General features: G+C 34.0%; 3 protein-coding genes across 3 annotated transcripts; 1 reads left to right on the top strand and 2 right to left on the bottom strand.

Moving 5' to 3' along the window:
• Positions 1-733: 733 nt before the first annotated feature.
• LOC140059204 (uncharacterized) lies at positions 734-17,144 on the bottom strand. The gene is made up of 7 exons (XM_072105068.1): positions 16,963-17,144; positions 14,464-14,615; positions 10,985-11,196; positions 9,295-9,500; positions 6,756-7,040; positions 4,271-6,325; positions 734-3,740 (listed from the first exon to the last, which is right to left on the bottom strand). Exons 1-7 carry the CDS (start codon positions 17,056-17,058, stop codon positions 2,319-2,321), a joined length of 4,428 nt encoding a protein of 1,475 aa, XP_071961169.1. The 5' UTR covers positions 17,059-17,144; the 3' UTR covers positions 734-2,318.
• A 576-nt stretch (positions 17,145-17,720) lies between these two features.
• On the top strand, positions 17,721-20,672 carry LOC140059328 (pre-rRNA-processing protein TSR2 homolog). The gene is made up of 6 exons (XM_072105206.1): positions 17,721-17,822; positions 18,922-19,012; positions 19,106-19,197; positions 19,440-19,580; positions 19,772-19,859; positions 20,468-20,672. The coding sequence occupies exons 1-6, from the start codon at positions 17,721-17,723 to the stop codon at positions 20,539-20,541; spliced, it is 588 nt and encodes a 195-aa protein (XP_071961307.1). The 3' UTR covers positions 20,542-20,672.
• A 141-nt stretch (positions 20,673-20,813) lies between these two features.
• Positions 20,814-24,861, bottom strand: LOC140058748 (NEDD8-activating enzyme E1 catalytic subunit-like). The gene is made up of 15 exons (XM_072104479.1): positions 24,748-24,861; positions 24,320-24,443; positions 24,144-24,224; positions 23,962-24,044; positions 23,794-23,874; positions 23,417-23,460; positions 23,259-23,323; positions 22,997-23,152; positions 22,754-22,856; positions 22,515-22,625; positions 22,314-22,404; positions 21,778-21,859; positions 21,377-21,477; positions 21,133-21,251; positions 20,814-20,949 (listed from the first exon to the last, which is right to left on the bottom strand). Exons 1-15 carry the CDS (start codon positions 24,762-24,764, stop codon positions 20,855-20,857), a joined length of 1,353 nt encoding a protein of 450 aa, XP_071960580.1. The 5' UTR covers positions 24,765-24,861; the 3' UTR covers positions 20,814-20,854.
• Positions 24,862-27,495: the final 2,634 nt, after the last annotated feature.

Here is a 27,495-nt window from a genome sequence, read left to right as displayed (position 1 = left end):
CTATTTGGTATAGGAAAAGGTTTTAGTCTTAAAAAGTCATAACACCTGGGCAGTAGTATGCTTACAAACTCTGTAAAACCAAACGTCTCCAAAAAAAAAGAAACCATCGCATCAGAGGAATTGGAATTGGTAGCTATATACTGTATGGAGGAATACGTTCTGGGAGAAAGTAGCAAAAAGCAAAACAGCACTTGAAATAAAGTCTATTCCCGCAACAACAAATGCTGCAAAATGTCATTCCCTGCGTGTATATTACCATAGTACAGCAGTGGATAGAAAATACTCTTCAACCCATAGAGGGGGGGATGGAAAGTTACAAATGGCGTGATGTGTCCATTGACGACAAATTTACCACCAGTACCACTGTTTGTGACGAATACCACGGCATCAGCACATGCTTAATTCCTACCTATAGACAGAGGATGATAACTGGACAATGAAAATAAATGGATTAATAGATTGTAAGATTGTATAATTCTATTGTTGTGACAGTACAAATGTAAATGAACTGTTTTATTAGACACCATATTCCTGCATTATAATGCTTAGGACTACGTTGTCTATTATTATAACTGTGGTGATATCTTGATACTTAAATGTGTGTTTTTGCTGAATAGCACTTAAATTAATATGTATATTGCAGTTGAAATGTTTGACACTAAAGAAATATAAAAAGCATTATAAAAACTGCTATCAAGTGGTAATTAGATATACAATATATGTTTTTGTTCATTTTTAGACATTTTTTGCCATTGGCGGCCATTTTGTTTAAAAAAACGTATTTCCCCTACCTGGATTTTTCTAGACTTTTAGTATGTTCATATAGGGACCTTATAGAAATACATTGTGGTGAAAAAAATTCTGTTGCAATTTTTTCAACCTTTTACTGATTCTGAGCATACCTTTCCTGTACTTAGAGATTATAATGGAAAAATTAGGTAAAAATCATCCCTTAAGCTTGAAAAGTTTAAATTTGGTTGACAAATAAAAACACATAATGTTTATCTATAATAAAATGTAAATGTAATTTAACATTACTATGTACATCTTGATAACTTGGCATGACATAGTCAGCATGCTCTCTTATGACCGAGGCTGGTGAAAATACCAGATATCAACTGTATATTATGTATGTGGTATAACAAGCAAATAGTGACCATTGTTACAAATAGTGACCGTTGTTAACATAGTGACCATTGTTACAAATAGTGACCGTTGTTAACATAGTGACCATTGTTACAAAAAGTGACCGTTGTTAACATAGTGACCATTGTTACAAATAGTGACCGTTGTTAACATAGTGACCATTGTTACAAATAGTGACCGTTGTTAACATAATGACCGTTGTTACAAATAGTGACCGTTGTTAACATAGTGACCATTGTTACAAAAAGTGACCGTTGTTAACATAGTGACCATTGTTACAAATAGTGACCGTTGTTAACATAATGACCATTGTTACAAAAAGTGACTGTTGTACAACACAAAATGATGACTATTCATATTCATTGTCATAGAATGAATGTCCATTTTGGTTAATACACGTTTCGCCATTCTGAGGCTAGTGATGCGGAGACTATTATACTTGAATATAGTCTCCAGATCACCATTGCTCTTCAACCCAGTCAATATTTGTTTGTTATAACACCACAGCAGTCAGATTTATCAGAACATGCTTAGCGGAAAAATTATCTTTGATTTCAGCCAACACAAACAATATTTTTACATATTTAAGAAAAAAATCTTATGGCTTAAAAAGTTAGCTCTGGTCTATATAGATTCACAATGTTGGGACAACTTGAATGGATATTCGTGAGCCATCATAATGATGGCTATAAAACACTGAGGAAGCCAAAGCAGTGTAATTACAAAAGAACTGTATTATTTATCAACATTCATGATAGTATTTAAATCTATGATTTTACCTATGGTATTAGGACTATAAAGCCCTTGTAATAAATTACAAAAGTTAACTATCTAAAGCTCTGTCATCACTATCAAACTTTATGTGACAAAAAATGTGATGTGCCCATATATGGACATGATGACGTCATATCACTACTATATTTGGATATATTACTACCAGTTTAATAGTGTAGACAGAATTTTTGCAATCTCTACTTCAACGTTATGTACAAGTTTCTGTCTAGTCTTCATCAAATAGCACCCTGGTCCAAACCTTCCACTGGCCTTATAACTACAAAGTTTAACACTGAAAATATGGACATTGTCATTTATATTAAAAAAATCTTACTACAGATTTACAAATTTTGTTATCAAAAATCGATAGAAGGAAGATGAATTATTCCTGGCAAATGTTACAATGATTTGCGTTCTCTAGTATAACGCTTTATATCTTTAAAAAGTGGTTTATCTTCCGCAATTTGTTCGTCTTGTTTCTTTGATTCACAAGTATTTGTTTCAACCGCTTTTAACTCCATTTTCGCTTCCTGTACCAAACTTACTAACGAATTACTCTTCAAGTTTCCGCCAGAACTCTGGCGCGTACATATTCGTCTAGGCTGTTGCGGTTTACCGACACCAAACGTAGCGACGGGTTCATTTGTGTTTTTAATCACAGATTCTAGTCTAATTGGAATCAATTCTTCCAAACAGTCATTAACAATGTTTGAAGATTTTATTGGAGATTTAACTTTGTCAGTTAAACGTCTTGTACGGTGGACACGCTCACCGCTAGTGTATCGCACGCGCTCACCACTAGTGTATCGCACACGCTCACCGCTACCTTGATTAGTTTGACAAGAATCGCTGATTTCTAAAACATCATTGGATAAATTTGTATGCATTGGTTTACAAGACTCACTAACCGATTGCGTACTTGTTACCGAATCAACAGCTTGTACAACATTCTGCGTACGTACATTCTTCTGCCTAAGTCTAGTCTTATGCGCTTCCATTCCCGAACCACTTTTGGCAATAGTTCGTTTATTAGGTGATTTATCAGTATTTTTATTGCTTACAGACGCATTTTTGTCTGGTTCTGGTGATGATTCCCGTTTCTGATTTAAACTTCGAGTTTCGTAAACTGTTCTCTTAGAAGAGAGAGTACAAGTTCTCTTTTTCTTAACATCATTTTCCTCTGAGTTACTTTTAGTTAATAAATTACACGTTTTATTACCGGAAACGATCCGTCTCGTTTCAAGATCTTCAGAGCTATCGTCATCTTTTTTCAGCTCATTTACTTGTCTCTTTCCTTTCCGACGAACCTTCTTTATGTCACTTTTCAAACCATTCATTTCAGTTGATTTATTAGGGGACATGTCTGCACTTGTTTGTAATTCTGTACAATTTACAGTTTTTGGAATTTCATTGTCAAGTTTATCTGAGCTAAACTCACTTTCCTGAGAAGTTATTTCGAAATCGTTATTTTCTACATAACCTGTTGTATGGCATTCCAAGACGCAATGTTTTGGGAGCGGTTTCATAGTTACTTTATCTCTGAAAAAACCTGATACTTCATCTAGCTCGAAAGTTGGTTCTTCAGAACATTGCTTTTTCTTCATTGACTTCTTCATTGATAATTCTAAAACTCTTGAATGTGTTCTTCTCATTGCGGCACTTGCTTTTAGCATACCGGTACAAACTGGTTTATTATCACTTGAGTTTGTCCCTTCACTTTGTACTTCTGCCATTTTCTTAATTGAGATTTGGTTGATGTCAGAACCAACGTTTTTCTCGCATGGCTTGATTTCTCTAAGTCCGTCCTTGTTTTCCGTCTCCTGAAAATAGTAATACAATTATTATGTTTACTGTCGTTATTTGGCACATTGCCAAGGATATTCACATAATCCCGGTTCTATAGATCTGTCTACACTATCAAACTAGTTTGACAAAAATAAGTTGTGATGTGTCCAAATATAGTAGTGATATGACATCATCATGTTCATATATGGGCACATAACATTTTTTGTCACATAAAAAGTTAGATAGTGTAGACAAAGCTTAATGACAGACACAAATACAACATCCTTATATGGTCATTGGGACATGATTTGATTCTGGTATTGGTAGCCAAGCGTCTTAGCTGCAAAACTACGGTTATAGGTTAAAGGTCAACTTGGTCTAGTAGTAGTATTTGAAATGGAAAAGGAAACTTTAAACATGTTATCTACATTAACAAGTTAGTAGCACAAAAGTAGTATACTTTCCAATTTTTATTCTTCATTAAAATTAGACAATTAAATGGAACGGATTGAGGTATTGTTTAAATTGAAATATAAAATGGAGATTAAATGAGTAAAAAGCTTACCGTATGGCCAAGTACTTTATCATTAGCAGCACCAACCAAAAAATGATTGACCTCTTTGACATTTGACCCCTTAGAGGTATCAGACCTTAATTTGACAACAGTGTCTACATTGTTATTCTTAACTGGAGTTCTTCGTGCTTTTGTCTTTACAGTCTTATCGGGCGAGTTTCTTGCTCCTCCTTTCGGAGAAATCGTTAATTGGCAATTCTTGATTAAGCAATCCTTCAGTGCCTCTTGTCCCGATGCGTTCTTTAACTTGTTTTTTGGTGAATTAATTCTTGATTCTGGATTTCTTTTATCACTAATTGAAGAGTACTTTGAATTCTTACTTGGAGAAACAACATCTTTCACTGAAAAAGAACCATTTAAGTCTGATGGTACAACATCGTTTGTCCCTTTTAGGACAGTCTGATTCCCATCTGCATTAAATAACAAAGGAGCCTTCACTTGTTTGGCTGATTCTGTTGTTGGAGAAAAACAATTAGCATTGTTAACTGGCAAAATGAGGTCTTCAGACATCTTGACTGATAAACTTTCAGAATTATTACCCTCTGTCAACTTATTCACGTCTAATTTATGATTCAATTGAGATTTGTTTGTTTTCTTCTTTACTTTTTTCTTTGGCGATACATTTAGAGTTTCTTCACTATCCTTTTTCTCACCCGTAATCAAAGTCATTTCTCCATTTTCTAGCACTGGGTTGTTGTGGACAGTATTCAATTCTGGAATCTTATATGGATCAGGCTTAGAAGGCAGACAAGAATTGGTATCTGGCGGGGGTGTCTCCAATTGAGTCAAACAACATCTATTTATTGGCGTCTCTTGCAAGTTTAATGAAATCATCTCAGCTGTCGAATTACTTGTTTTAACATCTGACATTGGTTCCTCATCCGTCTCGCTATCATCCAATTCATCTTCATCTCCTTTTAATTTACCTTTCTCGTCGGATGTCTTTCTGTTTGGTTTTCTTCTCCTACGTCCAATTCCGAAGTCATCTCTTTGACGTCTGCGTTTCTTTCCACCTTTCTGAATCTTTTTGACAGTGTCAGCAGCGGAGGGATCATCAGCACTGCCATTGTCCAGCGTTGTAGTAGATTTAGCTAAATCTTTGCTATTTAATTCATTATTTATCTCTTTTACATCTTTAACATCTAATTTATCATTGTTTTCAATGTTGTCTTTTAACTTGTCAGCCTTGCGTTTTCTTCCAGGTTTTTTCCTTGGTTTTGGCGATTCTTTACAGCCATCATTCTTGTCTGCCTCCTTTTTGCTTCCTTTATTTTCATCACCATCCCTTTTAAATCGTCTTTTAATGTTTCCATCTACTAATCCATCTTTCAGTGACTTTCTTCCTCGTTTCTTTTTAACTTTGTTCTCCACATTATTTAACAAATCATTTGTTTCTATTTCATTTGTTTTTAAATCGTTAGAAGCTTTGTTTACTGCGTCTAAATCCTGAGAGTTAGCAGGCTCTAAATTCGCCGGTTCATCAGCGACAATTTCATCATCATTACACACCACTTCTTCTGCTTCGTTGCGCTTCCCTTTTGCGTAACAAGCCCAATCATCTTCCAACATATCAAGAAACCAATTTGGTTTTTTGTACGTAACAATCTCATTTAAAATACCATTTCCTTTGTTTGTCTTTACTTGTTTAGATGTTCTTTGCAATTTGTTGCACACTTGTTCTAAACTGTCCCAACTATTCCATGGGTTGAATGCCTTGGGTAAAAGTCCAAGAATAACTTTAGTAAGGATGAGGTCAAGCCTAGATGATAAAAGTGGCACGATAGGCTGTTTATAATTCTCCTTTGCTGCTTCAAATACCTCTTTCAATTTTAGATAGTTTTGCTTTGACGGACATGACACAAAGTTAGCCATCCTGCATAGGCACTCTAACCCAGTATTTTCACACAATGCATCAGCCAACCTTTCGCCAATAACAGCATTGTTCTGATTGGCTAATTGACACTCAATTTCGTCCAATCGGTGAAAAGGAACTTGAATGTTATCAACAAGTAAGTTAACAAATAATGGTAATGCTTCTTGTCCAATCTGTTGAAAAAACATATGAAAACAGAAATATGTCATAAATTGTTATTATTTGGAAATTTGTATCAAACGGTAAGATTGTCTTTAAAGAAGCACAAAAAGGCTCTTGGGGACGGATCAAGTATTTTGAATGAGGGATTAATAATAATATTAATAGTATATCAAAAGTAATCTCATTTTAGCTGTGAATAAGGAAAGGGGAGGTGAGCACGTGCCCCCAAACAAATTAGCTGTGAATAAGGAGAGGGGAGGTGAGCACAAGCCCCCAAACAAATGTGAATAAGGAGAGGGGAGGTGAGCACGTGCCCCCAAACTAATTATTGTATTGACATTCTTATTAAAAGTGTGTCACTTAGAAATTAACTCAACATAATGCATATAGAGTACAAACAACACACACACAATTGACATGCATAAGAAAACCAATAAATACCTGCTTGACAATTGTATCTGCAAAATGAATAACACTCTTGGTGTCGTCATTATACATGGCCAGATTGACGGCAGCTCTGTACAGTTCATCAAAAGATCCATGTTTGTAGTGGACATCGATCCACATGCGCAAGAGATCTTCCATTTTCTCCTCTTTCAAACCAGAGTGTTCTTGGTTCCATTCCTTAAGGAGCAGAGTGTCAACCAGCTTGATGACTGGTGCTGGGTAGTACATTAGCATGTTCTTAAGTGATTCTAACACTCTCTCACTCTCTTGAATCCAAACCTAAAAGTAACAATTCAACATTTTGAATTTAAAATTTAATAAATTATAGAAAATACTAATTTATATTTGTTTTATATTGATACAATAAAAAGTTAACCAACAACTCCGAAACCAGTTCTAGAAATACCAGGATGGTGTCCGCCGCCGGGGCTTACAGTAGTTTTTTACCAATCCCGAAACCAGTTCTAGAAATACCGGGATGGTGTCTGACGGGGCATAGTAAATACCGGGATGGTGTCTGACGGGGCATAGTAAATACCGGGATGGTGTCTGACGGGGCATAGTAAATACCGGGATGGTGTCTGACGGGGCATAGTAAATACCGGGATGGTGTCTGACGGGGCATAGTAAATACCGGGATGGTGTCTGACGGGGCATAGTAAATACCGGGATGGTGTCTGACGGGGCATAGTAAATACCGGGATGGTGTCTGACGGGGCATAGTAAATACCGGGATGGTGTCTGACGGGGCATAGTAAATACCGGGATGGTGTCTGACGCGGCATAGTAAATACCGGGATGGTGTCTGACGCGGCATAGTAAATACCGGGATGGTGTCTGACGGGGCATAGTAAATACCGGGATGGTGTCTGACGGGGCATAGTAAATACCGGGATGGTGTCTGACGGGGCATAGTAAATACCGGGATGGTGTCTGACGGGGCATAGTAAATACCGGGATGGTGTCTGACGGGGCATAGTAAATACCGGGATGGTGTCTGACGGGGCATAGTAAATACCGGGATGGTGTCTGACGGGGCATAGTAAATACCGGGATGGTGTCTGACGGGGCATAGTAAATACCGGGATGGTGTCTGACGGGGCATAGTAAATACCGGGATGGTGTCTGACGGGGCATAGTAAATACCGGGATGGTGTCTGACGGGGCATAGTAAATACCGGGATGGTGTCTGACGGGGCATAGTAAATACCGGGATGGTGTCTGACGGGGCATAGTAAATACCGGGATGGTGTCTGACGGGGCATAGTAAATACCGGGATGGTGTCTGACGCGGCATAGTAAATACCGGGATGGTGTCTGACGGGGCATAGTAAATACCGGGATGGTGTCTGACGCGGCATAGTAAATACCGGGATGGTGTCTGACGGGGCATAGTAAATACCGGGATGGTGTCTGACGGGGCATAGTAAATACCGGGATGGTGTCTGACGGGGCATAGTAAATACCGGGATGGTGTCTGACGGGGCATAGTAAATACCGGGATGGTGTCTGACGGGGCATAGTAAATACCGGGATGGTGTCTGACGGGGCATAGTAAATACCGGGATGGTGTCTGACGGGTCATAGTAAATACCGGGATGGTGTCTGACGGGGCATAGTAAATACCGGGATGGTGTCTGACGGGGCATAGTAAATACCGGGATGGTGTCTGACGGGGCATAATAAATACCGGGATGGTGTCTGACGGGGCATAGTAAATACCGGGATGGTGTCTGACGGGGCATAGTAAATACCGGGATGGTGTCTGACGGGGCATAGTAAATACCGGGATGGTGTCTGACGGGGCATAGTAAATACCGGGATGGTGTCTGACGGGGCATAGTAAATACCGGGATGGTGTCTGACGCGGCATAGTAAATACCGGGATGGTGTCTGACGGGGCATAGTAAATACCGGGATGGTGTCTGACGCGGCATAGTAAATACCGGGATGGTGTCTGACGGGGCATAGTAAATACCGGGATGGTGTCTGACGGGGCATAGTAAATACCGGGATGGTGTCTGACGGGGCATAGTAAATACCGGGATGGTGTCTGACGGGGCATAGTAAATACCGGGATGGTGTCTGACGGGGCATAGTAAATACCGGGATGGTGTCTGACGGGGCATAGTAAATACCGGGATGGTGTCTGACGGGGCATAGTAAATACCGGGATGGTGTCTGACGGGGCATAGTAAATACCGGGATGGTGTCTGACGGGCATAGTAAATACCGGGATGGTGTCTGACGGGGCATAGTAAATACCGGGATGGTGTCTGACGGGGCATAGTAAATACCGGGATGGTGTCTGACGGGCATAGTAAATACCAGGATGGTGTCTGACGGGGCATAGTTTCACCATGTAGTTTAAGTTCTATTTATTTGTTAGTAGCCGAAACCGTTCAAATTCATTTCAATGTAAATGTTTTTTATATGACAATGACAATAAATTTACTCGACTTGAAACCCAAAAAATAATAGACAATCATAGGAAATAAGATCAACTTTAGTACAACAGTTTAAAAACTCTAACCTGCATGGAAAATTCAGGAGGCATTCCCTGATTAAACAACACAACAAGACAGGTTTCTAGGAACACAGTGTCTTTGCCTATCTCTTGATGTTCGGCACACGCCTGACACAACCGAATGGCCTTGTTTGGATCTTTCTCGAGTAGAATCTCGACTCTAGAGGACAGCAGATCAATTCCTTCATAGCTTATGTAGTTTTGTGTCCTCTCTAAAATTAAAAAATTAAGATATTAATAATATTTTTTTCAGTGACAATGTACCTGAATCTCAATGAAGATACAAATTAATATATAAATTTTAAATTACTATTATTTTAAATCCTAATGTTATTTTAAAGATGTATTGTCCCTTGAAACACAAAAAAAATGAAGGTCAAAATATTCTAAATTTAAATTGGCCATATCAAAGTAATATTAAAGTTATTCACTTTAAGTCGAAAATTCGAGCCAAAAACAACAAGTTACGTAATTAACAGGTAAATTGATTTGATTACATTTCGTCTGGAAAATCGTCGCGAGCGAAAGTAAACAAAGATTTCAAACCACGAGTACGCATTATGTATATGCTAATTAGAATTGTTTACAACTCGTCACGGTTGAGAAGGTATTTTTACACAGATCCTGAGGAAGTTTTATGATTATGCATACAGAGTAGCCAAACAAGCGCGTTTCATTATGGGATATGTTTTGATTGAAAACTTTGACTGGAAGTCAATGTTATTTTTTTAACGTCTGTATTTCAGTTAAATGATTTTTTTGGTGATAGTTAATAACTATTATGATACTTCAAAATGACCCACCTTTTTTTTTTAATTAGTCAAAGGGACAATACATCTTTAATGTATACTTATTTATAAATCATTAATTTTGAATACTTACTCAATGATTCTGTTATAGTGAAATCGCAATCGCAACTTGCAAAATTGAGACTAAAAAGCTAACCTTTTCGATTCATGTCACACTGAACTGGGTCTTATTACAAATTATTATTATTATCCTATTTACAATTAGTACTACAATTTCTTCTTTAATAATTTCCTGTTTTTTAATCTACATATTATATAGAATATCAGCATCAAGTCATTAATTTTGTATACACTTTACAGTAAGTAACATATAAATAAAAAAATAACAATTTTGACAAAAATTGTACTAAAATATTTATTAATTATTTTAAAAAATTAAAAAAATTTTATAACAATGGAAATTGAATTTTCTTAAATTAGCATCTATTACTTTATTAGTAATAAACAATAATTAGTTTAATTTGTCATTTTAAGGAATCAAAATAACAAAGTGACTCAATTGTCTGTAGATGTGATTAGATAAATGAGTCACATTATCACACCCATGGGATATGACACTGAGCAATTTATGAACAAGATTTGTTTAAAAAATCATGATTTTTTTCAAAAAGTTAATGCAAAGAGTTGTTTTATTTTAAAAGCATTTGATTTCATTTATAAACTGTAAGTCAATAATGGTTGTGTACAGTCAACTTTCTTTTGGACACAGAAAATGTCCTACAAATGTCTGTACATTTTTTTAAAACTAATAAATAAGAACTACAGTAGAAATAACACATTTAAAATTCAAATTTTGAAATCATAAACAAAAATTAAATATTAAAATCTTACAGAAGGGAAACTTAAGGGAAACTAATAGATTGTGGGAATAATGTGATAAAGCTTACCTGATCCCTGTGAGCCAGATGTTCCTTCCATAATGCCCACTAGGAATGGGTGAGACCAGGGAGCAACACACAGCCCAGCCAGCCTAAAGAACCTATCACCACTTAAGCAGCCTAGTTCTTCTTGCGCTGCTTGCAAGGCGTCGCTCAGGTTCAGACGAAATGACTCGGGCACTGACGAGAAATCGTCACTTATGATATATTGGGCACAGGAGCTAGAGAAATAAGTTTAAAAATTACACAATTTAATACAGTTAACATATAATTATAACACCAACATTATAAGATATATTCTCTTATATGAAAGAGCTTGTTGGCTACTTTATTGTCAATGTCACATAATAATAATAATAATCTAAAAATTAGATCAGGAAAAACCCAAAAGTTTACTATAATAATTTAATATATAATAAACTAAAATTTAGGGAAAAAGGCAATAAGAAGAAAATAGGGGTTTTTTTCTGTGTACTGTAAGTTTACAGAAACTATTATTTTTTTTTTGAATTTAACTTTATTAAAACATTACAAATAGTATTCAAATTGTTTTATTTATTTTTTATTTTGATGTTTTTGCAGAAAATCAAAAGAAAAGATGGCTTGGCATTTGCTTATATTTTTTTTTTAAGTTGGAAATATTTAATGATTCCTGAATGTCACAACCGCTTATGAATTCACATCAAATATAAAAAAAAAGGATGTTGCTTGCCAAGTGGAAGTGGATGTCTTCTAAATGATAATATTTTTTCTGTCGTTAATGTGATAACACTTTAGATGAGTGAGTGGGCATTATACACATTCTGTTTATATTAAAGTAGTAATTTTATTAGTGCAAAAACCATCATTAAGCTGTTACAGTAGGTACTACTGTATGTACTGTAGCAGACTACCCTCACTGGCCTCATAAACTGAGCTCAATAGTGACTGCTGAACGCCGACAGGAAGTGTTCAACTTTAGATTGTGTATGATTTATCTATCAACATTTGCAAGATCATAACATTATTAAATGCAGTTATTCTGCATCAGTGTAAAGTGTTTTATTATTTTAATGTTGGGTAAATAGTATCTATTTTAGTGTGCCTTATATTTAACTTGTTGCAATCTCAAAACCAATCAGACTAGGCTAGTGCACTGGACAATTTTTGTCAAGTATGGCATAGATAAATGCTGGAATGTCATATTCATTGTTCAATAAAAACGTTTTTTTTTAAATTATTTCCTCAAGCGACAATATTCTTAAAAAAATTATCTATATTTTGGAATTACAATAAAAACACAATCAATCAAAAATAACATTTAAAATTAAATGCATGTAAACAAAAGTTGAAATAAACATTGAAAATTTAAATAACATAAACATTGGTAACATTATTATCTGTCTGCATGCTACTGTATGTCATTATTAACCTCTTCAAGTCACTTCCATATTTTAGTAGGAAACTTAACTTCACTGGGTATTGCTAAACTGCTGTACGCACATTGTAAAACCCGCAAAGTATTAAGCACGAAGTAAACAAAGTACTTAAGCGCATACGCCATAAAGTAAGCGCAAAGTAAAATCAACTTAAACTAGACATGTAACTCGTCATTTTGACGAGTTAGTTATCCGCACCACACAAACGCGACGTGCACGTCATACGTTGACAGTTTGCACACAGAAAAAGATTATGGCATTATGACCTGAACTGAAGAATATGATATGCTGTTTAGTGCTGAATTCTGTCAATTTTGTGTCATATGGTATATACAGTGCAAACGGTATAATCTGTATGCTACATACAGTGTAGAATAGGTGAAATTACGGGACTATCTACAATCCAATAGCTTCCAGAAAACGTTTTAATCATGATTATCACTTTTTATTCTGATGAGCTATTAGTATAACAGATTAAAATTTACTGTAAAGATGAATATAAGTGACCCACGTTATTTACATTTTTAGACATGACGTCATAAAAATTAAAATATTTTTAACTCATGCGTAAGATAGTTGATTGACCTAGAAAATATAATAATCGGGGTGAAAATGGAAAACAGATAAGTGGAGATGCGCTCTATTAAATGTGATGAGCTATGACAAAAGATACAAAAATCCTATATTTTATATTCGCGTGGCCATACGATGATGTCACAATGACCGGTTTGCCATATCAATGCATGATTCCTTATCTACAACTTATCATCTTCCTGGATATGTAATTAAAAAAAAGTTCACCTCGTAGTTTAGAATCTATGATTGTTTAAAAAAAGGTATAATTTTGACAAATTTTTTAACTTTTTCATCAAAAACGCACGTAAATTATCCAATTCAACGTGCCTGTATGACGTAATTTTAATTCAAAATTGTTTAAAAGTTGGTAAAATTACTAGAAAAGGCTGGAAAAACATAAATCACACAAAAAAAATTGTTTTCAACGCTACGTTCACACCATGCGCGTAAAAAAATGCACCCGCGTGGGAATTTTTTACATGCTCAAAATGACATGAAACGCGTAGAAAGTTGATTAGAAATTTTTTTTTTCGCATTTTGAAATTTCAAACGCGCGTGCGCGCGTAACTTCGTGTGAAACATGCCATTTTTTTTCCACAGTCAGCTAGCGCAAGATATAAATTAAACTTTTGTTAAGTTTCAATTTACGTTGTTATATGGTTTTCGATATATGTTAAAAATGCGAAATTCATAAAAACGCGCGTAAGTCACGTTGCGCATTTCTGACGTCATTCACAATAGCAGGTGCACAACTTCACGTGAATGCCCACATGTTGACAAAGTTATAAAATGTTTACACGTTTTTGAGATATGCGTGACACAAAAATGACAGAAAGAAAGAATACAGAAAAAAAAAAAAAGATGATGAAACAGGACAGTTACAAGGAGTTATCCGCTGAATGCGGAATGCGGATAACTAATTATTATTACATAGGATATAGTAAGGCATCCAAATTAAAATTAATTTAAAAATCAATCAATTACAATACAATTCGTATACACTTACTTTGTGTACTTCATTCTACAATATGATGATGTTTACAGTTATCAATTATGCAAGTAAATTTGATCATTTACAGATTTCAAAGCGTAAAAAGACATGATATTGATATGTTTTTCTATGTCTTTGGTAAAAATGGGTCCTTTTGGACCTCAAGAAACTTCTAATTTTGGGTTTCTCAGTACTCTTCTGCTGTACAATAATTTATCCTGATTTATCCTATAGTTTATCCACAGCGCATAGAGGTTTCACAACATTAGGCCGCTATATAAATCTAGGATATTATTATTATTAATTATATATCATAACAAAATTCTATAATACAGAGATAGAGAGTTTTAACATAAGCCATAAGCCTAACCAAACCGTAACATACAGATGCCACATGTGACACTGTAATACACAATTTGCCTATGATACTGGGAGATAATTGCATATATACAGTACAGAGAACCTGGTATTGGAGTTGAAGACTGTGTAAAGGTACTACCAACCTGCAGAGATGATTAATGACCCCTTTGAGTTCAACAAGACACTTGCCACACCTACAAAGTCCATGAACCCGTGTCACCAACTCATACACTACTTTGCAATAAAGACGGAATAATGTATCACGTCGACATTTTCGCATCAACTCATTAAAACTCTGCAAAATTAAACAATTGTACTAGTGTATAATCAGTGATGTGAGAACATTAAAAGGGTGGGGTGAGAAAAGTTAAGGGCGGGGTGAGAAAAGTTAAGGGTGGGGTGAGAAAAGTTAAGGGTGGGGTGAGAAAAGTTAAGGGTGGGTGGTGGTAATGATACCTTATAAACATGGCTATTTTATTTTATTTCAACTTTATTTATAGAGGGTAACCCTTCCAGCTGAACCCGCAGGCCAGCTGATATTCAGGGGCCCTCTTGAAAATGACAAAATATATAAAACTATACTTTACTAATACGAATCTACTATATACATTTAAATTTAAAACTATTATATAAAAAAATAATTATCCAAAAAAATTCAATTAAACAATTACGATAAAATGTGTTTTTTAAAATTAAATTTAAACGAGTTAATATTGGTACATTCTTTCATGCAGCTGGGTGCTAGTACAGTGTACATGTAGGCCTAATCTAAGTGCTTTATTTATTCAATAGAGTGAAAGAACTTCAGAAAAAACTTTTGTTACACAATTTTAAAGTTAGTAAGTTAGTGAAATTGTAATGTTTTTTAGTACTGTATGATCATTCTTGTATTTGTAAACATTTCATTCATTTTAAATTCATATTTATAAATGTGTATATGATGCTACTAGAATACAATATTTTTACACATTTTTTATATTACAAATTATATCACATAACAAAATATCCAGTTTTTCAGAAAATTTGCAAAATACAAAACAGTTATATTAATTTGCCTCAAATAACGATGAAAAGTATTATTTATGATAATTAGGCTGAAGATAAATTAAAAGTTTTGAATTTTGATATATTTTCAAAAAAATATTTTTTTTATTGACCATTATAATTTTGGTCAACTCATATATAACTTTTAATTTTGAACAAAAATTGTCTCCAATCTGTCTACATTTTCGGTCAAAATGAAAAATTCTATGTGACCAAAATCATGTAAAAAAAAACAATATTTTTATTTTAAATATATCAAAATTCCAAAATTGTAATTTGATGGGTTTTGGTAACTATATTAAACTGATTCGTAAATGTAAATAGGTATATTAATGTGTGTATGTGTGTATATATTTGTAACGGATGTAATATAAGGAAAGGTCAAAAGAAATAAAGAAACAAATTGTGAGTACTGATTTAAGATATAATAAAAGAAACAGCTACTTTTTAATACATTTCTTAATATAAAGTAAATTTAAATGATAAATAGTTGTACTTTTACTATAACTTGCAATAAACATAAAATGTACGTTTTTAAAGCATACTTTTACTCCATCGATTTTATGTACATGTATAGATATAGTGCCTTTTTAGCTTTTATATTGCATTTTATTGTTCTTTATTTTATAAAAATGTATGTATGTTATATAATATATATTTGTAAAAGGAATGAATAAATGTGGGTGACCCCCACGAAAGAGAAAAAAAAAACTTTTGTTTTGCAATTGTTTGAATAAAATAGGGGTGTCTAGAAAACTCTATTATTATTTTTATTAGTAAGAAAACGTATAATACTGTGTGCCAGATCTGAGTTTTCTAGACACCCATAAAATAGGGGTGGCAGATGAAAGTCTTGATACTTTCTTAATTAAATATCAAAATAATGTTTTGTTTATTTTATTACTTTTATTTTATTTATTTATCATTTATGTAGTGTCTCAGTTTCACAACAAACTGTACAATTATGCATATTGTATAAAAACATTAAAAAATAAAATAAATTAATTAACAAAATATTATTAAAACTTTCAATAAATTCATTCAATGATTTATGTATAATATTTAATAATGACCACCACTTTCACATTTCAAAGCATGATTGTGGTTTTATTTTAATCTAGGCCTCCTACTAGGACATTACATGCATGTTATTCTATTCTACAACATACAGCATACCACTACATACATCCCTAGACTAGCCTTGCATTTTGCAAAACAAAAACAGATCTCGACCTCACATGTACTGTACAGTACAGAGATCTAGCTAGGCCTAGCCTATTTATTTAATACTTTTATAATATAAATAAGAAATTAATACTGAAATTACGCATTTGCAAATAAGCTAAAAAAATACATTAAATTGCTAAATATTATATATTAGTTAAATTAACAAAGTGTAAAGCTAGTAATAGAAGAAAAAGAATTGAGCATGAAAACTTCCCTAGGATAGGCCTACACGTTTGTCTAACCAAAACACCGATCGTTCACTGATGATCAGACTGACATCATCGTGCAGTCCAAGAGAGAGGGAGGAGCATGCATGGCTAGCCTAGCTAGCCTCCGATGTCAACACAAAAAATAAAGAAAAGTAAACCAACCTGAATAAAATCTTCACAATATAATTTGGTCTGTCTACACTTATCTTGTGTCTTAATAGGTTCTATACAAGCCTTAGAACTTACTGAAGGTTCCATTACATCGTTTAATTAGGCTAAATGTGCAAAATAATTTCCATCTTTCTCTCGTTGGACGTGTGGCCAGCTGTAATTGCCGTGCGCCATTATTATTCTTTTCTGAAACACCGCCCTCTGAACTAGAGTTTGGTATTATTTTAATTGTACTCTACAGAGTATAATATAAAATTAACTTTTTAAAGCTTTTTCAACAATATTTATTTAAATGTTGGTGTTTACCAGGCCATGCATATGTTAATTCTAAAAAAAAAGAAATAAAATACTATAATATTATATTAGTAATACAGTATACAATATTTCTCCCTATGCTATGGTGTGTGCGGTGTGAGTCGAGTACGGGAACCATTGAACGATGGCTAAGATTACTAATAGAGGGGGTAGTTAAACAGAAACCTTTGAACTTTCACCTTGTGTTTGTTGTGACTTACTCGTTTCTATACTCCACTTAAACATTAGCCTCTTTCAACAAAAATTATATTATGATAATATATATTTCAATAATAAACATTAATAGTATTTGTATCATTAATACTTTTTTTTTATCATACATTTATAAATTTGAAACTTTTTTAGCTACTTTTTGTGTGTAAAAAATGTTGAAATATTATTATTATTATCTAAGTTAATGGCCTAGCCTAGGCCTAGTATAAAAAACAAACAAAATGGCAGCCTCCTCTGGAAAGCAAGAAGCTAGATTTACGGAGCAAAAAGATATATTTTATCGTGGAATAGAAGCATTATTACAAGGATGGACTGTTTTACAGGTTAGTTGTTAGGCCTAATGAGTAATATATTTTGCTATTTGCATGTTTAAATATTATTTACAACAATTATTAAATATCTAGCTAGTAGGCCCGGGGCTAGGCTAGGCCTAGCTAGTCAGTCTACTACTAGATTGGCGCTAGCCTGGCCCCCCACGAGCGGATTGGCCCCTGCTGGGTGGAGCTGATGCGGCTTGCCTAGGTTCATACATCAGGGCCTAGCAAGTTAATTCTCACTCTCCTCTCCTACTTACTAAGCCTAGCGTTAGGTTTATATCAATTAATAATTATATTGGACGACCATGCTATTAACAGTTAATTATTTAATATTAATTATTATTTTGTAAAATAATACAAAATTTCAGTCAAAATTTAAAGATGTATATTGTCCCTTGAAACAAAAAAAAATGAAGGTCAAAATATTTTAAATTTAAATTGGCCATATCAAAGTATATATTAAAGTTATTCACTTTATTTAAGTCGAAAATTTGAGCCAAAAACAACAAGTACGTGATTATTAACAGGTAAATTAGTTTGATTACATTTCGTCTGGAAAATTGTCGGGAGCGAAAGTAAACAAAGATTTCAAACCATGAGTATGCATTATGCATGATACTGTATGTTAATTAGGATTGTTTACAAGTCGTCAGAGTTGAGAAGGTGTTTTCACACAGATCGCGAAGAAGTTTTATGATTATGCATACACAGATTAGCCAAACAAGCGCTTTGCATTATGAGATATGTTTTGATCGAAGATTTTGACTGGAAGTCATCTGTATTTCTGTTAAATGATTTTTTTTTTGACCAATTTTTGGTGAAAGTTAATAACTATTATGATACTCCAAAATGACCCACTTTTTTCAAAATCTTGTTTTAAAAATTTTTTGGGAATTTGTCAAAGAGACAATACATCTTTAAAAAAAAAGATTCAACAATTCATAACTAATTTAATTTAATCGGCATGACATTAACAGTATTTTATTCTAGTTCTCTATGTTGTATGCAAAGATGCATGGTCGACCTAAATATTGAATAAGGCGAAGCTATTTTTTCCAATGTATTATATAAATATACAGTGAACAATTTTGTCTTTTGTTGTTAGCTTGCTGTTCAGCACGGATTTGGTGGACCATATGGACGTGAGAAGGCTGAATGGTTTGTTGGCGCTATATGGCAATGGTTTCAGGAAAATGGTATGCATTGTAATAAAATGAAATCCATATGTGATACCAGGTTATATTGTTTTTAACAGTAATTTAAATTTCAGTCTGTTTTTTTTTTATTAGATGGGATTGAGCCAGATGAACTTGATGAGTTTTTATCTGAAATCCTAAATACAGAATTTGACACAATTGCTGAAGATGGCAGTTCATATCAAGTAAGATTTAAGAACACCATGAATGATGACATGACCTAGTGTAACAATGATGACATGACCTAGTTTAACAATGATGAATGACATTTTATCCCACAATCAATTTATGGGACAAGCAACTACACAGTAGAACCCCTCCTTTGGGACACCCCTATTAAGTGGAAACTTTCTTTAGAAACAACGGGAAAAAATCTATTTTATTGTTGTCTCAATATATAACAAATTTATGTGCATCTTTTTTCCAGATATGTAAAAAGATTTGTGATTTTTTTAACCTATACAAATCCGGAAATCACAGTTCAATTTTAAGGGAAATACAAGAAGTACCAAAAGCAAGATTAGATGGATGTACATCAGCGGCTGGACAGGAAGATGATGATGATCAGGTAGGGATATGACTTCATTGTGTTCATTATGGGCACATCACATTTTATGTCACATAAAGTTTGATAGTGTAGACAAGGCTTTAGACATAAAAAGGAAATAGCTGGGCAGGGAAACCATAGCTAATTATTTACCCTATATATGATAAATGTAATGCAGTATTAAAACCATTATTGCCGTTTAAATTTATTAGAAAGATGTAAGCCAACATAATTGTGAAGCAATGATGTCAAATGCATCATTAGTGAATGGAAATGATTCTGCTACCCAATCAAACAAAGGTATGTGTAGTAATGCTCAATCATCAAACAAAGGTATGTGTAGTAATGCTCAATCATCAAACAAAGGTATGTGTAGTAATGCTCAATCATCAAACAAAGGTATGTGTAGTAATGCTCAATCATCAAACAAAGGTATGTGTAGTAATGCTCAATCATCAAAAAAGGTATGTGTAGTAATGCTCAATCATCAAACAAAGGTATGTGTAGTAATGCTCAATCATCAAACAAAGGTATGTGTAGTAATGCTCAATCATCAAACAAAGGTATGTGTAGTAATGCTCAATCATCATCAAACAAAGGTATGTGTAGTAATGCTCAATCATCAAAAAAGGTATGTGTAGTAATGCTCAATCATCAAACAAAGGTATGTGTAGTAATGCTCAATCATCAAACAAAGGTATGTGTAGTAATGCTCAATCAGTTATATTTATAACTAATTGCACATTTTTGGCTGTAGCGCTTCACCTGTACCCAATCTATAGCTTTGTTTTAAATTCTGTTAAAGTTAAATTAGTTTTCCTTACTGGTTTTGATTACTTTTGTTTGATGTAATATTGAGATCATCGAGTTGATTTGCTGACGACAATAACTTTATTTTATTATTCCAGAATCAACTACTGAAAAAAATAGTCAAGATGAAGATGATGGCTGGACAATAATAAAAAGAGGAAAGAAAAAATGATAACTAATAATTTAGGTTTTAATTTTAAACTATATTTGAAAAACATTCAAAAAATGAAAATACACTCCAATATTCATTGCTTTTTGTTCTTGTCCAAAACAAAGATATATTTTAATGCAGTGTATGTATTTTAACACAAATATTTTAATACTTAACAAAAAATAAACATTTTGGGCCTAAAAGTTTTACTATTATTCTTTAGTAATGCATGTACACTACAAAAAAATGTATATTAGAATATAAAACACTTGTGTTCATTTTAGTTAATTTAATTTAATTTATCAGTTTGTATTCATGTTTTAATGTAATATTTTCATGAATTTACTTTAAATTTGATGACGAATATCAAAGATGTTGGTGAAGTTTGGTCGGATACTACAATCTCTTGTCCCTCGGTTAAGCCTAAATCTGCAACACAAACATACTAATATTAGCCTATATGCTGGTGATCATAAACATATCATACTTGGAGATTTTGATGACTGGGCATTTTACGCAATATTTGCTTTTATTTTTAGTTATACAATACTTTTGACATCAGTTGGTTTTTTTAATGTGTTGCGTATAATCGAAAGACACATTAGCATTTACCTGTTAGTTTCTTGGCCAGGTTCTCCTTAGTGCGTTTTTTGATTGACTCTATAGTTGGCATGTATAGTGTTTTATTCTTTCCATCCATTGTTGTTGTTATATTTGGGGATTTCATTTGCCTAAAACACAAACAATATTAAACACAAATAAATATCATGTCATGGTGCAAATCTTGTTATTTTTCGGAACTCATTTCACAAATTCTTTTTACATTGAAGTTGGGTGGATGGTGCACATTACTCACATTTGTGGATTCTCGCATAGATAGTTGTAAACCGTTTGTAACGTATCATCAGTTGAAACTTGAATTGTTTGTGGGATTTGGCTGCATGCCAAACAGTCTTCCTGTAAAACATCGCACATTTATTTAAAATGTGTTTCATTTATTGTTTGTATTTAACAAACTAATCAGTTAATTATCTTGGACGATTCTCTGTACTGATTGTATCTATAATTTGTCCAGTACTATAGACAAGTTCTGTAATACTGTGTCACATATGCACATATGTATCATAGGCCATAAGCATAATACTGGTGTCACATGTGATACATATGTGATGCTGTATTACAGAATTTGGCTAAGTGAGTGTACACATAATACCATATATTTATGGGTGATTATATTTGTATACTCTGTATTCTTACTTTCTTTTCTGCTTCAAATGTGTAGGTATATAATCCATCAGTGTCGTTAAATACCATGTAGTTATTCAAAGGGTTACAGCAACTGAAAAATAAATAAGAATAATTAGAAACACAATTGTTAAATGCTATTTCTTTATACTAGAAGCGAAGCCACACCTATATGTGGCGTGAATTTATTTTATTTCAACCACATCCAACAGCAGTGGTTTGAATTGTTACCTACCTACTGGTCACCTATATGGGTGTATGTGGTGTGTTACCTACCTACTGGTCACCTATATGGGTGTATGTGGTGTGTTACCTACCTACTGGTCACGTGTATGTGGTGTGTTACCTACCTACTGGTCACCTATATGGGTGTATGTGGTGTGTTACCTACCTACTGGTCACCTATATGGGTGTATGTGGTGTGGTTACCTACCTACTGGTCACCTGTATGTGGTGTGTTACCTACCTACTGGTCACCTATATGGGTGTATGTGGTGTGTTACCTACCTACTGGTCACCTATATGGGTGTATGTGGTGTGTTACCTACCTACTGGCCACTTTGAATACTTCAGTCACACACTGGGCAGCAATGACAGCATTTGTTGACGCTACTGCTGGAATAATTCTTTTCACAACACCTACAATATAGTGTGTGTTTACTGTATAATGTTCAAAATGTTCAAATATTTTTAACGTCATTCATAAACTATATAATAAATTTTCCGATAATGTATTGGTAACAGCCTACCTTGAGTAAGTCGATAAGTCACCCCTTGTATGTTGTACTCATCAGCTCTTTGTTGAGATTTCTCAAATATCCATTGTATGTGGTCTGGATCATCGCCATCAATGGCAACACCTAATGAAAGAAAGAAAAATCATTCATTTTTAAATGGAGTCATTTTAAGAAAGCCTTTACCCGCGACTAGTTGCATTGTGGGCAATCCCTCCTGCAACATTCTAACATTCACTTAATGTCCTTCTTACCTTCAAATGGTTTTTCTTGAGGCCATAACAAAACTTTAACATATTCAATGCAATGTGCTGGCAACCTTGGTGTATGTGCTATTGTACACATTGGAAAGTTTACCTAAAAAAAAACAAAATGAAACAGCTGATTTTAATTTACAGTAATACCACACAACAATTAATGCATTCCTTTTAAAGGATAGGTCCCAATTGAATTGCAAGTTGTCATAATATAATTATACACTATTTATCTGCCATTACCTGTGGAGGATAGAGATCCAGTGTACACTCAATACAGGGTGTCATTCCCGGTAGAATTACACGCGCATTTCCTTTGAAGCCTTCGGTTCCACCGTCTATCATCGGAATAAGTGACGCTTGATCTAACACACCGTCTTCATATCTTAACAGGCTTAACTACAATTTTAAAGCAAATTTATTTTCGTATTGTAAAAGCACAAAAATAACTTTTTTTTTACATTGAATTTTATGTTAACTCTTCGATAGTTTTGATCTAACTTACAAGCATTCCGTTGATCCATCGCCTAGCGATGATTGAATCCAAGCCGCAAACAACTATGTGAAATTCTAGAAATGTAAAAAAAAACAATGTGTTAACTACCGAAATTTCACATTTGTTTTGAAATTTTTTTAAATTAAAACCAAAAACTATATACATACGTCTATAGAATGATTCATCAAAATCTTGTATTTTGTTGAAATGTCTATTGTTCTGTTAAGATAATTTTAATTCAATTCATGTAATATGTCACATATTGCCTTCCATACTTATTCAATGTATGTTATGTGGCACAATACATTCCATACTTTATCCAATTCATGTTACTGAGTGTCTCAATTTCTTCTATGACTTTGGGACTATTTTTGTCTGTTTCATGTACACCCCCTCCCCATCTTTTTCAAAATACTACCTCTTTAAGACATTATTACAATCCATTTGAACCATTATAATAATGGCATTTGATTGCTTTTTAAAAAAATTTTAAAAAACAAAAGAACATCGCCTTGCATATTTAAAAAGATAGTCTGAAGGATACGCTTTGACTTCACATCCTGGGATTCTCTTGTTAATGAATTCAGCTGCCACTGTAGCTTTTGGTTGCCCAATGTCTTTAAGTCTAATTAAAACAAAAACATTATCACTGATAATAAGTCAAATTTGCATCTGCACCAATAATATGTTGACAAAAAGAATAATAGCTCACCTGAATAAAAACTGTCTGTTAAGGTTTGAAAGGTCAATGGTATCCATATCGATGACCTCAATCTGTCTAAATCCAGATAACGCCTAAAAAACAAAAACATGTATTCATCATCTAAACCCAGGCCCTGTTTATTCATGTATATGCTGTCAATGTTGGTATCACTGATTACGTTTAATACAAACCAAGTCTTTCAGGATTTCGCAGCCGAGTCCTCCAGCTCCGATTACTAGAACCTTGCACATGCTCAGTAGAAAGCCTAAAATCTGCAAATAGAAATACAGTAATATTAATTTAAATGAGAGAAAAAATATGTTTAGTGTAATCATTTCTTGTAAACTTGTTTTGTTGTTTGTTGTACCTCAGGGCTGGCTTCAAAGTCACTGTGTGCAAATGGTCCGGTTCTTTCTAGAAGTTTCTTAACATGATTCCATCTTCCCGGCCAGTTTTGCTTCTCAGTGTTGCCACCATCATCAACCACCATACTGAAAAATGACCAAAAAAAATGTATTCTATTTCTGTGACTGATAAAAAACTAAAAGTGCTATAAATAAATCTGCTATGGGCATTGATTAGATATTATAGCCGATATAATATATAAAGAGAGATGTTTTCTACACCTAGGCCCCATCCTTGTAACGCCTATGCAATATAGGCTTATTCTCGTTTGGGTGGTATCGGGTCGTCTGTTACTTCGACTTGTAAAGGAAAGTGACTCACAGGGCCTAGCTCAATAGTCTTAAAAACAACACAAATGTGTACCGAACGGTTTTACTTTTTACCACTTACGGTTCATCATTACTCATATTATATTGTATAAGTGTCGAATGTTTTAATTCAAATGAGATAACGTTAAAATGTGTACAATAATAATTCCGCGACACTTTATTGTTTTTGTACCACCAACTGATCACAATGTGATTTATGTTACGCTCCACTGAGTATAATGAATATTCATCAAGAATTTGAATATTCATAGCAGATAAAAGCGGTGCTAATTAATTATGAACATGTTGAGGCAATATTATAGTTTCATTATTTTCATGGTATTTTACAATAAATCTATACCTGTCAGAGGTACAATATTCGAATTTTACTATCCATAGAGATTGTAATGATGATTCATTGCTGATTCACAATTAAGAAATGTTACCAAAATATTTAAAATCCCTCCTAAAGTGCTTTATGACAATCAGACCGGAAGGATCATTAGGATCTTTTGTTTGTTTTGACACCTATTGTAAAATTGTTCTTTATTGTGATAAAACACATCAATGAAGTATTGTTACTGTAAAAGGCATAACTTCTTATAATCCCAAACTAACGGCTTTCAAGTTCATAGGATCACAATCTTGTTGTAAGCACACATAACACATATTATTTCTGGTCGAAGCTGAAATAATCAGAGGGCCAGTAAGTGTATCACCCGAAAACAACATGAATGTTAATACTGGCTTGTTTGAATTATATATAATTTTGAATTTTTTGTTACGGTAAGTAAAGTCGATAGTAAAAATTAGTAAGAATGTTTGCAAGGTAAAAATAAAGTAAAATTGAAAATGTCTTTTAGATATGTAAATATTTATAAAGTAGGTTATATCATAGAGGTATAGTGAACAATAAATCTATGTTTGGGGCTTACATTTAGTGTTCTTACATTTAAGTGAATCAGAAGGCAAATGAGTTACTACTCGTAGTTGAGTTACTACTCGTAGTTGAGTTACTACTCGTAGTTGAGTTACTACTCGTAGTTGAGTTAATACTCGTAGTTGAGTTACTACTCGTAGTTGAGTTACTACTCGTGGTTGAGTTAATACTCGTAGTTGAGTTAATACTCGTAGTTCAGTTACTACTCGTAGTTGTCGAGTTAATACTCGTAGTTGAGTTACTACTCGTAGTTCAGTTACTACTCGTAGTTCAGTTACTACTCGTAGTTCAGTTACTACTCGTAGTTCAGTTACTACTCGTAGTTGAGTACGAGTATAATCTCAATTGGATTATACTGTGTTTTTAATTTGTTTGTGATTATTCCAGACAGATTTGAACAATTCCACAATCATTTGTATTCATTTGATATTTGTATTTGGGGTTTTTCACATTCTTTACAGTGTGAACAGCAGTGGATACTACCCATCATGCCCGTGCATTAACCAAGATGGTAAAGTAGTTGATTTTGAAGAAGCAGCCGAAAGAGCGATGTCACAACACCCATGTCCACACGGAAGCAACCTGGTTAATGATGAATGCCGTTGTGGAGTTCTTGTCTGCTCTAAGGTAGGACTCGTGTGACTAGAGCTTAAGATGGCAAACATGATTTAAGCTGTCATGCAAAATTGTTAAGCTATAGAATATCATGATGATCTGAGTAATAATTTCGTACGTTTTGTACGCCATAGGTCGATGCATTCCTTCGTGTGTTTGTCGTTTATATAGATAATATGCATAGACCTACTAATCTTTCGTTGAACTATATGACAATAAAGTTATCTTGTTGTATCTTGTACTAATGAAACGTTACTGCTTACGTTTTAGTTGAAAGGCGAGAAGTGTGGTGACCGGTACGGAACATGTAAGCACGGACTTGAATGTGTCTCGATTTATGACGTCAAGTTATGTACACACAAACGAGGTAAAAATTTGTCCGAAGCCATGACCACTCCCGGGTCCGATTATAGTAGGCCTACGCACCAAATATTCAGTCCCATAAAGCTAAATAAATTAAGAAGTTGTCTAATATGAAAGGAAAATAATTTTTTATTGAAATCGTAATACTGAAATCATAGTAATCTATACATTTTTTTTTCTTTACTATAGGCTGTGACGTCACAACTTCCTACAAATCAGACGTGTTTAACGGAGTCATCCCTGTTGATATAGATGGGAGTGACCGATGTATCTACAGATTTGTGTCCAGGCCTGATCAGAGAGTCATGGTCACTATAACATATGACCCTTTTGAAATGCTTGAAGGTGACCACTGCACGCCACAACTTAAAGTTCGCAATATAAGACCTGATAGATATGTCTTAAGATCGATATGTCATGGCAACCAACGCGAAGAGTTTCCAAAGAAACTAGTTTCTGATAGTAATCGAATTCAAATTGTCTATCAAACTAAACATGCACACCTCAGAGGGAGTGTGGAAATGAAATATGAATTTGTTTACCAGGAGAAGGTTGATTTCAACGTTCAACAAACAGGTATGTAGTACATCTTTATTTCGCTTTAAAGAAAATTAATTTAATTTTCAGAAAGCAGAAACGTTGCGTATTTAGAAATTCCAGGAATCGATGACAAGTTAGGGTGAGTCTAATTGAGTCTTTTTTCCACAGCAGCTCAAATCATTTCCGCACGAAGCGTTGGTTTATGCGCGCGTATTATTTTGTTGCGATGCGAAAACATCCGCAACAAACAATCAGAGTTCAAGAATTCTCTAAAAACTCTATTCGTGTGAATATTCGCCTAATGTAAAACAGACTTGTTTAGTTTTGCTTACATTATTTTTTCACATACTAGATTTTCCTCATTAATTCTTA

This window comes from Antedon mediterranea, chromosome 9, assembly GCF_964355755.1.
Source record: "Antedon mediterranea chromosome 9, ecAntMedi1.1, whole genome shotgun sequence".
Classification (NCBI taxonomy): Eukaryota; Metazoa; Echinodermata; class Crinoidea; order Comatulida; family Antedonidae; genus Antedon; species Antedon mediterranea.
This window is presented reverse-complemented; position numbering and strand designations above follow the sequence as displayed.